A 17,071-nucleotide genomic window follows, 5' to 3' on the forward strand; every position below is an offset into this window, starting at 1 on the left:
TTCTTTTGAAAATTTGACTTCAACTTTCAATTTCTCTGCTTTGCAGATTCTTGTTTGCACTTTGGAACACTGCTTCTTATGTTCCAAAACAAAATTAATATATAATCTCTTGTATTCACAATAGCTTTACAAGGCCATAAAACAAGCAGATAATAGTGTAAATTCTATTCTAAAAGCTTCACTTTCCAGGGACAAAGTTTGTGGCATAGGCCCAAGCATTGTTGTTTACTGGGTCAACAAGGTGGTCGGCAAGGTTCTCCAATGGACCCTTTCCGGTGACGATAGCTTGAACAAAGAATCCAAACATGGAGAACATAGCAAGTCTGCCATTCTTGATTTCCTTAACTTTGAGCTCAGCAAAAGCCTCTGGGTCATCAGCAAGGCCCAATGGGTCAAAGCTACCACCGGGGTAGAGTGGGTCGACAACCTCACCAAGAGGTCCACCGGAAATACGGTAACCCTCAACGGCTCCCATTAACACAACTTGACAAGCCCAGATGGCTAAGATGCTTTGTGCATGGACCAAACTTGGATTGCCCAAGTAGTCAAGTCCACCCTCGCTAAAAATTTGAGATCCAGCCTTGAACCATACAGCTTCACCGAACTTGACACCATTACGGGCCAAGAGCTCAGGGAAGACGCAACCAAGAGCTCCAAGCATCGCCCATCTGCAATGGATCACCTCCAACTCACGGTTCTTGGCGAAAGTTTCTGGATCAGCTGAAAGTCCGGCAGTGTCCCATCCATAGTCACCAGGGAACTCACCAGTCAAGTAACTTGGGGCCTCACCAGAGAATGGACCCAAGTACTTGACACGATCAGGACCGTACCATGGGCTACCAGAAGAGACAGGCTTAGCCTTGGTAACAGTCTTCCTCATGGTAACTTTCCCATTTCCAGTGATTTCAGAGGAAGATGGTGAGAGTTTTACCGCCTTTCCGGCAAATGAAGAGGAAGAGAGAGCCATTGTAGCAGCTGCCATTATAGAAAGAAGATGAAAAACTCTTGAATGCAGCTACTACACAGAAAGAATGTTTGTTTTGTGGCTTGAGTTTCATATGCCCTGCACCAGCAGTATTTAAATTAATCTGAAGAACAAAAGTCCTTACCCTAGAATATCATTATCTGTTTTCTCATTGGTGGAATACATTTTTTAACTTGGTTCATGTCCATTTGGCAAAGTTCAGCACCATGACTAGATATTTTTAGATACATTATGTAAAAAATCTAATCCGCTGCAATTCCAATCCGGAGTTGCCACGTTTTATAGTGGATTATTCGAAATCAAGTTGACCAAGATTCATATTTTAATAAGAGCAACTCAAGGCCATGCAATAGTTCACACATTTGTTTGTCTGTCTATGAAATCATAATACCATTACTTTATGAGTGGTGTATATACTACTTCATCAGACAAAAAAAAAAACTTGAAATTTAGATAATATAATGCAAGTCCAAGTGTCCCCATGATCAACTTGGATGCATGAATTGAAGGTTAAACTTGAATACTTCTTTGTAATGGATGTAGAAAAACATAAAGAATATAAAAACAAGAATGAAACGTTTTCTTCTTCTGGGTAAGAAATCAGTAAATATCATATAAGTAATTGAAGTTGCAGAAGTGACTACGTACAACGTAATTTTGGATATGAATTAGTCGAGTCAGTGGCAAGGGCGACTCTAAGGCTTTGGGCAGTGAAGTTGTTGCCCCTAAAATTTAAAGGCCCCAAATTTATTTTAAACTCTTATTATTATTATTATTATTATTATTATTATATACTATTTATTTTATACAATAAATTTATAAATTATGATAATTTTCTTCTCTCATTAATTAAGATATTTGCTTCACTCTTCAATTTAATTTTATCCTTTTTATATAGGAATTAAGTTAGATATATCGACAACATAATGAATTTCTTTACAATGTTCCCTGAAACTATATGAACACAAAAGCATTCTTGCACCGATTTTCTTTTAGTATAATTTGACATATCATACAATTAATTTTAGCTATTCACCTATAAGTGCTACTTAATAGAATGAACAACGATCATCGTTTAAATTGATCTGAACCGTCAATGCTCAAAATTTAAACTATTACATTATGCACGTTTATTTCATTTTCTTGTTTGTGATGATAGGCAAATTAAAATTTTCAGTTTGAGTTTTGGACCTTAACATCCGATAGTACACCACTTTATTATTTGTGCTCTTCTTCCTTTTTCTTTTTTTGTTTTTTTAAATTCGCTTTTTTTGTCTTAAATGAATAATTTGTTAATTAAAAAATAAATTTTGTTGTTAGTGTAAATATTTTATAAAATAAATTTAAGGGCTTCTATGATTTCGCCTTAGTCCACGAGATCCGTCGAGTCGCCTGGTTAGTGGGAGGAGAAATTCCTAGCAAGGAGCGCTTCCGGCTTCCTCCTTATTAAGTGAGACCTATGCAATGGGATCTGGACTAGTCGCTAGGGGTGTCGATGGATATTTATAAACCGACTAAATCGACCGAACTGTACTTTACCAAATCGATTTTTAGGTTTCTTTTAATAAAATCGTAGGTTTTTATATAAATCTATAATCGTACTGATAATTAGGGTAGATTTTTTATTTTATGAAAATAAACCGAAAAATACCGAACCGCACCGAATAAATTTATAGTATGAAAAATATATTTATATATTAAGTTTAAAAATAATAAAGCATTAATTTTTTTCTTGGGCCTTGAAATTATGAAACAGTTATGACCCGACAAGTAATTAAACTCAAAATCCTAATTCACAAACCTATTATGCTACTCCTATTGAAACTAAATTATTTTCAACATATTCATTAGCAAGACACAAGGTATTGTAGCGATTATGAGTAGCAAATTATAATGTATTGAATATATTTCCTTTCATATGATTTAGATTTATCTTTTTGAATATTTAATCTTCTATAGACTTTATTCTTGAGTTCCAGCTTGATTAATATCTTTCGTATTTGCTTAGTTTCTTTTACGTTATTGTAGAATAGTTGATGAATCTATACTTTAGCCATATTTTATGTTTTCTTAATTCATCACCTTTTAAACTGTAAAAACGTCTAGAGAGTTTTGCCAAGTCTTACAAAAGTATGTATGTTATTGCATTCTACTTCTACTAGTGACTTTTACATGACATTTAAAATAAATTATTGAAAATTAACCAAACTGTACCAATACCGAACAGAAACCGACATGATTGGGATGGTTTCGAAAAATCTAATTTTGGTTATATATAATAGAATAACCGAAAAATTAGTATGGTACAAATTTTATAAAATAACCGTCCGAACCGAACCATTGACACCCCTACTAGTTGCGGCCATTTAAACTCTTGTATTTAAATGACAAAAGTCCTTATCCTAGAACATCATTTTCTGTTTTCTCATTGGTGGATGACATTTTTTAACTTGGTTCATGTCCATTTGGCAAAGTTCAGCACCATTTAACATGACTAGATATTTTAGATACATTATGTCTAAAAAAAAAAATCTAATCCAGTGCAATTTTCATCTCTTACTGCCAATGTTAAATTGCCACATCAGATAGTGGATTATTGCCAAATTCAGTTCCTAGAGCTTATTTTAATAAGAGCAACTCATGGCCGTGCAATAGTTCACACCCTTCAGTTTGGCTGGCTATGAAATAATAGGACCATTATATTACTTGTATGAGTGGTGTATATACTATTCATGTGACAAAAGAAAAATAACTTGAAATTTAGATAATGCAAGCAATGTACCAACAGCTTAGCTCCCATGATTAATTCTTATGCTTTATCGTAATGGAGGTAGAGAAACATAAGAGTGAAATATTTTCTTCTTTTGATTAAGAAATAAGAGTATATATGATAAGTAATTGAAGTTGCAAAAGTGACTACAACCCTGCCTTGTGGTCCTTGTCGATATGCAATGGGCGTATATGCAGCTAAGTATTATGCTCATGGCCATTTCATCACTCTTTTTACGAACGATTACATGCAATTAACTTTTAATTGACCTGATAGCGTAAAACTAATATATGTAGCCAGTGTATAACAGTTAAACTCTGAAGTATTATCGCGCACTTTTTTAATCTAGCTACAGTCTTTTTCTATTTTAACGACGATACTATCCTTGTTCTGTATAGAAATGGATATACATTTTTGACTGCTGATGAGCAGGTTACCTCACAATAATGGCTAAGACATTTGCAACAGCTATTTGAATCTGTTTTCATCCATGTAATGTCATTTTTATTGTCACTAATCAGCAAGTCATTGTTCGAGTTCTTGATTTTTTTTATTATATATATATATATATATATATATATATATATATATATATATACACTGTTGGCCCAAGTGAAGGTTAGTTTTGAAAATTGACAAAGAAAATCCAGGCATGAACCAGGTTCATCCCTTGTGTGCATAGACACGGGCAGATTTCCTGATCGAAAAGGTTGCATGATAATCGGCTTAATGTATGCATATTTTGATATATACCGCCTCACATTTTGCTCATGTCTCGATGATTTGAGATGTTTAATATGATTATTTATCCTAAATTTTGGTATTTCTATGTGTAGGGATCATTCGGATGCAATTTGGGACGAAAGGGCGCGAAATCGGGACAAAAAGGCAAAAAGTAAAATTTGAGGGCCACAACGAACGTGGGGCGCTGGCTGTGGCGTAATTTACAGCAGCTAAAATATTTGAGCGCCAGGGCTAGCGCCCCACGCTGCCCTGGACGCTCAAGACGGGAAAGTGTCCTTTTTCGACTAGGACTCGGTTATTTCGATCCCTAGACGCCCCCAACTCATATAAAAGCCAACATAAACCTATTTTAAAAGAGGGAGGATGTTTTGAGAGAAAAAACACAAGCACAAAGCCGTCGTGGAGGCCGAAATTCATCAAGTTCCATCTTTCTCTCACCAAACTTAGTAATTTTTATGTTTCTTTGTATGATTTGTTGTTTGGCTACCATGTCTATGTGGAGCTAAACTTCACGTTCTATGGTTGTGGTTCTTTCATGACTATTGTTATTCTGATATTGATTTTGTCTTCTTGATTTATCATATTGGTTTATTTATTCAATCTTGCGCTTAATTATTTAATTGCTTGATCTCCAATTGAATACTATGTACGAATCTAGAATTGAACTCGAAAGTGGGAATTCTAGATTGCATATAGGATTGAGTAGAGCAAGTTCTTGAACTCGGGCATCGGGGAACGGATTCGTGGTTAGGATAGACATATACCTAATTGCCTTACTTGGTTGATTTACAGGAATTATAAATGCGTTCTTGTTGATTCTAACTCCATAGACATATAGGCGTTAGGTTAGCTTGAATAGGCGAGTAAGAACTCGACAGATTCTTATGAACAATATTAACCCTGTCAACCAATAAGCTAGATAAATTTGTCGGTCAATTCAATTGAAGAATACAATAGGATTGTTAGATAGCCCATAACCCTAGATCGTTTTCATTACATTGATATCATAAAAATCTGCTCTTTCTCTGTTCAAAGTTCATTATTTATATTTTTTTATTTAATTAGTTTAGAATCAAATATTTTTAGGTTTAATTCTTGTTTAGATAATTAGGATAGTCTAATTTAGTTAATAGTTAATCACAAGTCCTCGTGGGTTCGACATCCGACTTTTAGTCACTTTATTACTTGACGACCGCGTATACTTGCATGTGCGTTTGGCTGCATTGATAAGGAGAAGGACTCCTTAATCAAAGAGAATACTATCCAAGATAAGGGAGGAGTTAGAAGTTGAGATCAACTAGAACTCTTCCACCAAGGAAGAGTAGCATTAGAATTCTAGTTATTTTATACTCTACTAACTCTATAAATCGCAGGATGTTCTCATTCAATTGGGATGCACAAAAGCAGAAGTTAAACGTGAATTGAGAGCAAAATAGCAAGGTATTTTGCAAGCAATTCGTGTGTTATTCAAGTGTGCAAACCTGAAGCTACATGAACTAGATAGAAGAACCAGTTCCAAGTGTCTGTCTTTTATTCTAGTTCAATTGTAGTAGGTGCTTTCATATTGTACCTTTCAGCTTTATCTAGAGGCAATTGTAATAGGTACTCAGAGTATTCAATTTAGAGTTAACTTGAAATTGTCGCAACAGTTGGAGGTTGTGTGCCACAACGGGATTAGAGTTAATCCTAAGTTTACAAAAGTGTTTATAAATGCAGTTTTTGGCTCAGTGATTTAGTGAAGAGTTTTGAAAAAATCCTACTGGGAAGTAGGTCGTGGTTTTTCACCTTTTGAGCCGGGTGTTTTTCACGTAAAAAATCCTTGTGTTCTTTAATTTATGCATTTATTATTTCGCAACAGTAGTATAAGGAACACATAGAAGAACCAGGTCATTCTATAATCTGTGCACGCGAAAAATTGGACACCACACAAATCACCCCCTCTCCCTCTCTCGTGTGGTACTGAAGTATAAAACATCATATATATATATATATATATATATATATATATATATATATATATATATATATCTTATATACTATACATGAATTTAACGACACCTTTGAGAGGTGCATTCGAATATTAGTTACTACATCTAAGATAGTGAAAATTTAGATAGAGCTTGTTCAAGACTTAAGCATAGATTTTAGTAGGGATTCATTGAAAGACAGATCCAAGATTTTAAGGTGGTTGTTGTGAGATCAAGAGCAGCAAGTCGTAGTTGACCTTGTTTCATGACATTCTTTCAAGTCATCTGAATAGGCAAAGAAGCAAATTAGTTTTTGCACAACTAATTATAAGGTGATTATTGATTCAAAATTTATATTATTGTTCGGAAATACTTCTCATAGTTCTAAAAAAAGCAAGAAAATAGAAGATGTATAACAGTAGGTAATGCCTAGTTAAATTTTTTGCACCCCATGGGACTCTTGTTTTGAAATTCTGACTTGAACTTTCTATTTCTGTGGTTTGCAGATTCTTGTTTGCACCTTGAAACACTGTTTCTTTTGTTCCAAGACTTCTGAAGTGCCAACTTGGGAGCACTTTTTAACCCCTTTAACTTGTATACTTGATTTATGAAAAGAACAGAAAATGTAATTGAGAACGACACAGTTACTGGAGACCAAAAACAAAATTAATATATAATCTCTCACTTTCCAGGAGCAAAGTTTGTGGCGTAGGCCCAAGCATTGTTGTTTACTGGGTCAGCAAGATGGTCGGCAAGGTTCTCCAATGGACCCTTTCCGGTGACGATAGCTTGAACAAAGAATCCAAACATAGAGAACATAGCAAGTCTACCATTCTTGATTTCCTTTACCTTGAGCTCAGCGAAAGCCTCTGGGTCATCAGCAAGACCCAATGGGTCAAAACTACCACCAGGGTAAAGTGGATCAACAACATCACCAAGAGGCCCACCAGCAACACGGTAACCCTCGACGGCTCCCATCAACACAACTTGCCAAGCCCAAATGGCCAAGATGCTTTGTGCATGGACCAAGCTTGGGTTACCCAAGTAGTCAAGTCCACCCTCGCTAAAAATTTAGGATCCAGCCTTGAACCATACAGCTTCTCCGAAATTGACACAGTTACGTGCCAAAAGCTCGGGGAAGACACAACCAAGAGCTCCAAGCATCGCCCATCTGCAATGGATCACCTCCAACTCACGGTTCTTGGAAAAAGTTTCTGGATCTGCTGAAAGTTCAGCTGTGTCTCACCCATAGTCACCAGGGAACTCACCGGTCAAGTAATTTGGGGCTTCACCATAGAATGGGCCCAAGTACTTGACACGGTCAGGATCATACCATGGGCTACCAGAAGAGATAGGCTTCGCCTTGGTAACAGTCTTCCTCATGATGACTTTCCCATTTCCAGTGATTTCAGAGGAAGATGGTGAGAGTTTTACTGCCTTTCCGGCAAAAGAAGGGGAAGAGAGAGCCATTGTAGAAGCAGCCATTGTAGAAGGAAGACGAAAAACTGTTGAATGCAGACACAGAAAGAAGAGTTGGTTTGTGGCTTAAGTTTCATATCGTCTAGCACCAACTGTATATAAATGAGTCTCAAGGACAAAAGTCGTTATCCTAGAATATCATTATCTGTTTTCTCATTGGTGTATGTCAATTTTTTAACTTTTGCATTCTCGTGGATTTATAAAAGTTCAACACCAGTAAACATGACAGGATATGTCTAAAAAATCCAACACAATGTTGATTTCCTTTCTTACAGCAATCCAGAGTTGCCACGTCGGATAGTGGATTATTGCAAAATTCACATCTATAAAATCTGGCCATGCAATAGTTCACACACTGGCCATGAAAAATCTTCTCTACTTCCTCAAAATAAGCATAAATGGTAATATCTGCGTGCACATTACACTCCCTAGACCTCACAAGCGAAATTACTTTAGGTTTATTGTTGTTGTATAATGTATGTCCAAATATCCTAGTAACCAAGCTCCCATGAATTAGGGGTGTTTTGGTTTTATAAAAAAAATAATCGAAAAAAAACGAAACAAACCGACTATGAAAGTAGTTGTATATTTTCATATAAATTTTATAAAATTTTATGGTACATATATTAGTCATTTGTATTTTTAGTCTAGTTCTTTGCTATTATAATAATCTAATTCTTTGCCTTTACATTCTAGTTTGATTGCCAGTATTCTTTTGCTATTTTTGTGTTAAAAATAATTAATTTTTAATTTGAGTACTTAAATTATTCATCACTATTTGATTCAATTATCATCAATATATCTTGGTAAATGATAGATTTCTTAAAGAGCAATTGATTTGATAGTGTTACGTTGAAAATATAGTCGCCGAAATATAAATTTTGGTAGTGTATGTCTCATATTTAAGAAAAAAATCGATAAATAACCGAAAAACCAACAAAACCAAATCGATAAAAACCCCCCACTTATTTGGTTTGGTTTGGTTTGGTTCCAATATTTGAAAAAATTACTTTGGTTTGGTTTCTTTTTAGGGAAAAACCGACACAAACCGAACCATGAACCCATGAATGACTTTGATGCCTGTAAACTTTTAATTATTCTTTAATTTCATTAATTATTTTTGCGCTGTCACAGATGGACTTGTGATTTCAGCTTTGATTTTTTTTCTTTCTAGTTGTTTTGATTTTGTTTCGATTAAAATATTCTTCCCATTATTAAAAGGAGCCAGTGTTCAAGGCAGAATTAATAAGCCGTCAAGGCAGGACGGAATGAACCAATCTCAGTCAACGAGACGCACAACAATCCAATGAAATGATAAATTGTTAGTTTGGAAAGCTAGCTTGTATAGAATCATCAAATCTTGGTAAGGCGTGAAATATGAGAATATATCTTAAAAGTAAGTGAAGTTGAGGAAGTGACCATATGAACGTAAAAAAAGGTAATTAAGACCTAATAAGAGAAATGAGCTTAGCACAACTTTGACTACCTAAATGAGCTTAGTACAACTTTGTCTACAACTTTGCATTGTGGATATGTAATGGTTTATATGCATTAATAGATGCAATCTTTAGACATGAGCCTAATAGTTAAAACTGCTTTTGTATAATTGTAATTCTTTTGATTAATTAGTTCTGCAGCGTTTACTATATGTTGTGGAGACGACATAATGTTTCTGCTCAGAAATGGATTTAATTAGAGCTTTTTGACTGCTGATAAACGGTCAGGAACATTTTGCTGCTACCACTTTTGTTTTCCAAGACTTCTGAAGTGCCAACTATTGGGAGCCCTTTTCCTCCCTTTTAGCTTGTATTTGACTTATGAAAAGAAGGGTAAATGTAACTGATCGAGAAAAACAGAATTACTGGAGTCCAAACAAATTCATATATAATTTCCTGTAATTCACAATAGCTTTACAAGGTCATCAAACAATCAGCTAATAGAACGCACTATATTTTAAGAGCTTCACTTTACGGGGACAAAGTTTGTGGCGTAAGCCCAAGCATTGTTGTTTACTGGGTCAGCAAGATGGTCAGCAAGATTCTCCAATGGACCCTTTCCGGTGATGATAGCTTGAACAAAGAACCCAAACATGGAGAACATAGCAAGTCTACCATTCTTGATTTCCTTAACTTTGAGCTCAGCAAAAGCCTCTGGGTCATCAGCAAGACCCAACGGGTCGAAACTACCACCTGGGTAGAGTGGGTCGACAACCTCACCAAGAGGCCCACCAGCAACACGGTAACCCTCAACAGCTCCCATCAACACAACTTGGCAAGCCCAAATGGCCAAGATGCTTTGTGCGTGGACCAAACTTGGGTTGCCCAAGTAGTCAAGTCCACCCTCGCTGAAAATTTGGGATCCAGCCTTGAACCATACTGCTTCACCGAACTTGACACCGTTACGTGCCAAGAGCTCAGGGAAGACGCAACCAAGAGCTCCGAGCATAGCCCATCTGCAGTGGATCACCTCTAACTCACGGTTTTTGGCGAAAGTTTCAGGATCGGCTGAAAGTCCAGCAGTATCCCAACCGTAGTCACCAGGGAACTCACCGGTCAAATAGTTTGGGGCCTCACCAAAGAATGGGCCCAAGTACTTGACACGATCAGGACCGTACCATGGGCTACTAGAAGAGACAGGCTTGGCTTTGCTAGCAGTCTTCCTCATGGTAACTTTCCCATTTCCAGTGATTTCAGAAGAAGATGGTGAGAGTTTTACTGCCTTTCCGGTAAATGAAGAGGAGGAGAGAGCCATTGTAGAAGCTGCCATTGTAGAAGGAAGATGAAAAGCTCTTGAGTGCAGCTACTACACAGAAAGAAGAGTTGATTTGTGGCTTGAGTTTTATGGTCTTGCACCAAGTGTATTTAAATGACTCCAAAGGACTAAAGTCTTTATCCTAAAATATCATTATCTGTTTTCTCAGTGGTGGATGACAATTTTTTATTTGTATTCTGGTCCATTTGTCAACATGATTAGATACTTTAGATACATTATTATGCCTAAAAAATCTAGCTCAATGTTGATTTCTTCTCTTACAGCAAATCCAGAGTTGCCACGTCTGTTATAGGATATTATTGCAAAATCCACATCTAGAAAATCATGGCCATGCAATAGTTTACACACTTCTGTTTGGCTGGCATATCAAATATGACCACTTGTATTATTAGTGGTGTATATACCTCTTCCTCACAATGAGATCACAAAAGAAAATTTTGATTTAAGAAAATGCATAGTACAATAGCCCAACACTTCTGTTATGCGATGCGACTTTGAATTAGTTTAATTAGCGAGTTAGGGATACCAAATGATTAAACAATTAAAAAAAACAAGTCTAACACTTCTAAATATTTTTTCATAGAAAAAGGAGAAGTATGAAAAAAGAAAAGGAAGAAATTACAAACTTTTCTTACAAAATACTCAAAAAAATCTCCATGTCATATGCATTATTCTTGTAGTGACACTTTCAAGAGGTTTACTGATCAAATCCTTTATTCATGGATCATATGGTTATCTAGTAGTTGGAAATAAAGGTCTTGTTTAATTTCAATATTTTTGACTCAGTAATTGCGGTCCCGTTTGTTTATAAAAAAACAATTCCTTTTTTACAATTTTTTTTTTCAAAAAATTGTGTGTCCATGAAATTTTGCAAGTTTTCGAATTTTTTTTTGAAAATGAGTTTTTCAAATTCAAAATTTTCAGTAAAACTTTTTTCACCACTCACAAAATTTTAATATTTTTTCAAGTAAAATGCATGTTCAAACATTATTTCAAATTCCAAATACCATTTTTCAACTTAACTCTAAACACTTCTTTTTTTCAAAAATTATAATTTTTATGTCTACTACATATGCAACTCCTCCTGACTGCTGAGCAATGATTGACTACCATTACAATTACATTCAGTAGAGAAGGTTTGATTGAATTTCCTTTAACATAACTTGTTCTTTTTCTAAACCAAGGAATTCCGATTTCTTTAAATTCATGTTATAACTAGTATTTATGGTTGCCTAATGGGACGAGACAGGACAGGACAGGACAAGATGCATTTAGGGGGACGGGATGGGATGTAAAAACAAGAGTTCTGGTTTCTTTAAATTCATGTTATAACTAGTATCTATGGTTGCCTAAGGGGACGGGACAGGACAGGACAAGATGCATTTAGGGGACGGGATGGGATGTAAAAACAAGAGTTCTGGTTTCTTTAAATTCATGTTATAACTAGTATCTATGACCAGAAATAACTACTATTAGTATCTTTTGTTGATGTAAAGAATTTTTATACTATCGAATAATTTTAGCTGTTGTAGCAAAACATTTGTCGTACTTCTATGGTTATAAATCTCACTATTTATGAAGGGCTTACTGTAATATGACCAAATTTTCATGATATAATATCCATTATAATAAAATTTGTGGATCATGACATTTGTCATAATATAATATCCACTATTAGGCCAAGGATTTCTTGCTATAAATAGAGGAGCTTCTCCTCATTTGTAAACACACCAATTCAAGAGCTTTTTACTCTTGTCTTTCTTTCTCCTCATTTATTTCATTATAGAGTATTTTGTAAGAGAGTGAGTGTTGGGAAATACTTGTGTGAACTCTTTCTTTAGAGTGATCTTGTGAAGTTATTCTCTTGGGGTATTTGAGATTAAATAGAGTATTTAATTACTCTAATTTTGTACTCTCTTTTGTACTCTTGTTGGTATAGTAAAATTGCTCATCTCCGCTTGTGGACGTAGGTTACCTTTACCGAACCACGTTAAATTTGTGTCTTCTTTATCTTCTTTAATTGCCGTTATTATCAACTTGCATTGTCTTTGTTATTGTCATTATAACGTTGTTTGGCTAAATTTCGCACTACCCTATAACCCGATCCTAACACTTACTAATTAGATTATAGATTTCTTTTGGTTAATATGCTAATATAAAAATATCTTTACACAATCAGCATGTATAAGTTAAACTCATACTACTTCTTTCCATCCTACTACACTCTTCCCTTTGGTATTCATAAGTTATGAAAGGATGCATGGATTTTTATACACAATTTTTAATGCTTTTATTTCGTTAGTTTTTTCCCTGACAGAGATGGATAAAAAGGCCTGCAATGATTTAAGATTATTTTTCTTGTTGCTTTTGATTTTGGTTAGAATCAGATTTTCCTCCTATTGTCAATCTGCATAAACATATCTTCTGATCATTGTAATGGTGGTAGAAAGGCCTGCAAATTTTTGTTGAACATTGAACCGTTTTGTTGTTACTATTATATTTGTTTTAATCCTTCTGAAATGTCAAACTTGCGCCATTTGAGCTTGTATTTAACTTGAGGAAAGCACGGAAAATGTAACTGAGAACTACACAATTAAACAAAATTCACATATATATGATATTCACTAATTTACAATAGCTTTACAAGGCCATCAAAAAATGTGATATTTTGTTTCTAAGAATTTCACTTTCCGGGGACAAAGTTTGTGGCATAGGACCATGCATTGTTGTTAACTGGGTCGGCAAGGTGGTCAGCAAGGTTTTCCAATGGACCTTTTCCGGTGACTATAGCTTGAAAGAAGAATCCAAACATAGAGAACATGGCAAGTCTGCCATTCTTGATCTCCTTTACCTTGAGCTCAGCAAAAGCTTCTGGGTCATCGGCAAGGCCCAATGGGTCAAAGCTACCACCGGGGTAGAGTGGGTCGATAACCTCACCTAGAGGCCCACCAGCAACACGGTAACCCTCAACGGCTCCCATCAACACGACTTGGCAAGCCCAAATGGCTAAGATGCTTTGTGCATGGACCAAACTTGGGTTACCCAAGTAGTCAAGTCCACCCTCGCTGAAAATTTGGGATCCAGCCTTGAACCATACGGCTTCTCCAAACTTGACACCGTTACGTGCCAAGAGCTCGGGGAAGACACAACCAAGAGCTCCAAGCATGGCCCATCTGCAATGGATAACCTCTAGCTCACGATTTTTGGCGAAAGTTTCTGGATCTGCTGAAAGTCCGGCAGTGTCCCATCCATAATCACCAGGGAATTCACCGGTCAAGTAGCTTGGAGACTCACCAGAGAATGGTCCCAAATACTTGACACGGTCAGGACCATACCATGGGCTGCCAGAAGATAGAGGCTTGGCCTTGCTAGCAGTCTTCCTCATAGTAACTTTCCCATTTCCAGTGATTTCAGAGGAAGATGGTGAGAGTTTTACTGCCTTTCCGGCAAAAGAAGAGGAGAGAGCCATTGTAGCAGCTGCCATTGTAGAAATAAAATGAAATACTATAAAATGTAGCTACTACACAGAAAGAATATTTGGTTTGTGGCTTGATGAGTTTAATGGGCTTGCACCTACTGTATATATAACCAAAGTCCTTATCCTAGAATATCATTATCTGTTTTATAATTGGTGAAAGACAATTTTCTATTCTTTGTCTTTGTTTCATGTCCATTTGGCAAAGTTCACCACCATGCATAATATTTTCTTAGGGTATTATCGCTTTTAGCCCGCGTTAAAAATTATTTATATTTGGTAGTCGAAAAAGTATATAAAATTTGTATAATTTTTGTATATAACATACATAATGTGTATATATATACAAAAAATATATAAATTTTATACATTTTCGGCTATTATTTTTAGGAAAAATGATACTGTATAGCTGCTGTAAAAATAATGGCCGAAAACATGTATAAAATTTGTATATTTTTTGTATATATATATATTTTGTATGTTGTATACAAAAATTATACAAATTTTATACACTTTTTCGGCATCCAGATGTAAATAGTTTCTGACGGGGACTAAAAGTAACAATACCTCTTATTTTTACGGCAGCTATACAATACCCATTTTTCCTATTTTCTTTTTAGATACAATATATATGTTAAAAAAAATCCAACCCAATGAAGATTTCCTCACTTAGAGCCAACCCAAAATTGCCACGTGTAATAGTGGATTTTTTGAAATATCCACTTGACCAGATCATAAGAATAACCTCATGCTCATGCAATATTGTCTTGCAAAGAAAGTCGAAAAAGTGTAGGCCCTAGATATTTCCTGCTGACCATACTAGAGATATAGAATGGAGGAAAATAATTTTTCTTGGATTCACTTATAAGCTTTTAATTTTCCAAGAGTTTTGGAGTAATGGTAAAGTTGATTGCGTGTGATATCCAGGTCACAGGTTCAAGTCGTGGAAACAACCACTAATGTTTCCATTAGAATATGTTATCTACATCACAACCTCAGAAGATGCAACCTTTTCTCGAACCCTGCGTGAATTCGAGATACTTTGTGCACCGGACTACCTTTTTCCTATCTACCAAAATTTTCCTCGGGTTTTACCTTAAGGATCTGATGGTCTTCATCGTATTGGTAACTAAAGGATAGAACTTAATCAATTATTAGCAAATGTATCGTGTAGTTTATACGAAAAAGGGCCAAAACTACCCCGGACTATTAGAGTTGGTACAATGATACCCTCCGTCCACCTATTTTGCAAAAATTGCCTTCACCATTTTTTTTTCGGCTCAAGACTATCCTTACGACTAACAACCCTGTTTAGGTAAAAAAAAACTTTAATTAATGTCTACGTGTCTTCGTCTCATTGGCGTAACATAAAATTCACCCAAATTAAAATGTACCCACCCGTATGTAAAACCTATATCCAAAAGACTTATTTTTCTTTTCTCTTCTCCTTCTCAAAGCGGCATCCTCTACTCTAAAAAATGCATCACCTTATCAATCTCTCTCCCTCCCCCTTCCACCCCCCTTCTAGCGTATGTGCGTTCATATTCTTATTCTTCTTCTCATACTTTTTTTTGACCTTGCACTCTATTTGAATAATCACTACAACTACCATTAAAATTTTATTTTCAGATAACTAAAATTTTTAGTCACCAACACTTTACATCATACAACTTTCACCCGAATATATGAAAACTAACATAGAGTCAATGGTAATGGTCATTGAGCATTTGCAATAATTTTTGGTGTATATTTCCTGACAACTCGCATCCAATTTCGACTAAATCAGAGTTTTATTTGTTTTTTGCTCAGACCTCGACCTTTGTCTTCTACATGGGCTCACCATAGTCTGAAGATCCAATCATGTCCATAAATTCAGCTATATATAGTACGAGGATGCTCTTCAGGCTATATTCCTAATCCGACTTGGCTACAGGGATTGATGCTGGGGTGGATGCGTCGCATCCACCTCGTCCTCCACTTCTCAGCTTCGCATGCTATGGTGGATGCGTCGCATCCACCCTTTGTTCCTCCTTCTAAGCTTTGCCCAGGTGCGGATGCTATGGCGGATGCTATGGGCCGACTTCACTGCTAAGGGTGCACGAAATCTTTTTTCTCTAGATTGGATGCGATGCATCCAACCCCTCTTCCTCTACCTAGAGCACCTTTTCTTCATAATTTTGCACTCCAAACACCCTAATTCATCACACACAACTCAATTAGTTATAAAACCAATATTTAAATTATGTTGGACATTTTAAGGATCAAATAGCATTAAAAAGCGGTTAAAACATGGGTAAAGTAACATCAACACATATCGAAATATGCCCAACATCACCACCCCACACTTAAACCTTTGTTTGTCCTCGAACAAACCATCACTATATTAGACGAAACAAAATTAAGCTCTTATCATTCAAAGCATACTACACTTATGACCATGGTTATTTGCTACAATTAGGCTCTAGAATATGCATCACATACACTTCCCTTTACTTATGCCATTCTTCAAAAATTTTCGAACAAAGACAATATGGTCACAACAATCCTAACCTCAAAATCCGACTCAATGTCACAATACACTCATGGCTTGAACACCCAACATCATAGAGAAGTCAAATAACGTTACCTATCCCTCGTGAAACCATGTGCCCTCACAACAAGAACAAGAGAGCGAGTTCAATCCATACATTCGAATCTCATGATCAAATATATTTTAATGACTCACATATATCAAAGAAAATCGCTCACTCTCACAAAGAAGTCACATGCATGCAATTGGTACCATAGGCTTGCCCTTAATGTAAATCTCTACTAATGTAAGCTCGTTCGATCTAAAATCAATTAGGACTTTTTCATGGTTGTAATGTGGGCTAAGGGAC

The 17,071-nt window shown here is 35.8% G+C and overlaps 3 protein-coding genes and 1 pseudogene across 3 annotated transcripts; all 4 read right to left on the reverse strand.

The window, feature by feature from the left end:
- Positions 1-1,069, reverse strand: LOC142169108 (chlorophyll a-b binding protein 50, chloroplastic-like). Its single transcript, XM_075230337.1, has one exon. The coding sequence runs from the start codon at positions 980-982 to the stop codon at positions 179-181; it is 804 nt and encodes a 267-aa protein (XP_075086438.1). The 5' UTR covers positions 983-1,069; the 3' UTR covers positions 1-178.
- A 6,045-nt stretch (positions 1,070-7,114) lies between these two features.
- On the reverse strand, positions 7,115-7,999 carry LOC107772627 (chlorophyll a-b binding protein of LHCII type 1-like; annotated as a pseudogene).
- Positions 8,000-9,807: 1,808 nt separating this feature from the next.
- On the reverse strand, positions 9,808-10,788 carry LOC107789272 (chlorophyll a-b binding protein 40, chloroplastic-like). The gene has a single exon (XM_075230338.1). The coding sequence runs from the start codon at positions 10,709-10,711 to the stop codon at positions 9,908-9,910; it is 804 nt and encodes a 267-aa protein (XP_075086439.1). The 5' UTR covers positions 10,712-10,788; the 3' UTR covers positions 9,808-9,907.
- A 2,522-nt stretch (positions 10,789-13,310) lies between these two features.
- LOC107773487 (chlorophyll a-b binding protein 16, chloroplastic-like) lies at positions 13,311-14,267 on the reverse strand. The gene has a single exon (XM_016592898.2). The coding sequence runs from the start codon at positions 14,199-14,201 to the stop codon at positions 13,401-13,403; it is 801 nt and encodes a 266-aa protein (XP_016448384.1). The 5' UTR covers positions 14,202-14,267; the 3' UTR covers positions 13,311-13,400.
- Positions 14,268-17,071: the final 2,804 nt, after the last annotated feature.

Source organism: Nicotiana tabacum, chromosome 14 (assembly GCF_000715075.1).
Source record: "Nicotiana tabacum cultivar K326 chromosome 14, ASM71507v2, whole genome shotgun sequence".
Taxonomy (NCBI): domain Eukaryota; kingdom Viridiplantae; phylum Streptophyta; class Magnoliopsida; order Solanales; family Solanaceae; genus Nicotiana; species Nicotiana tabacum.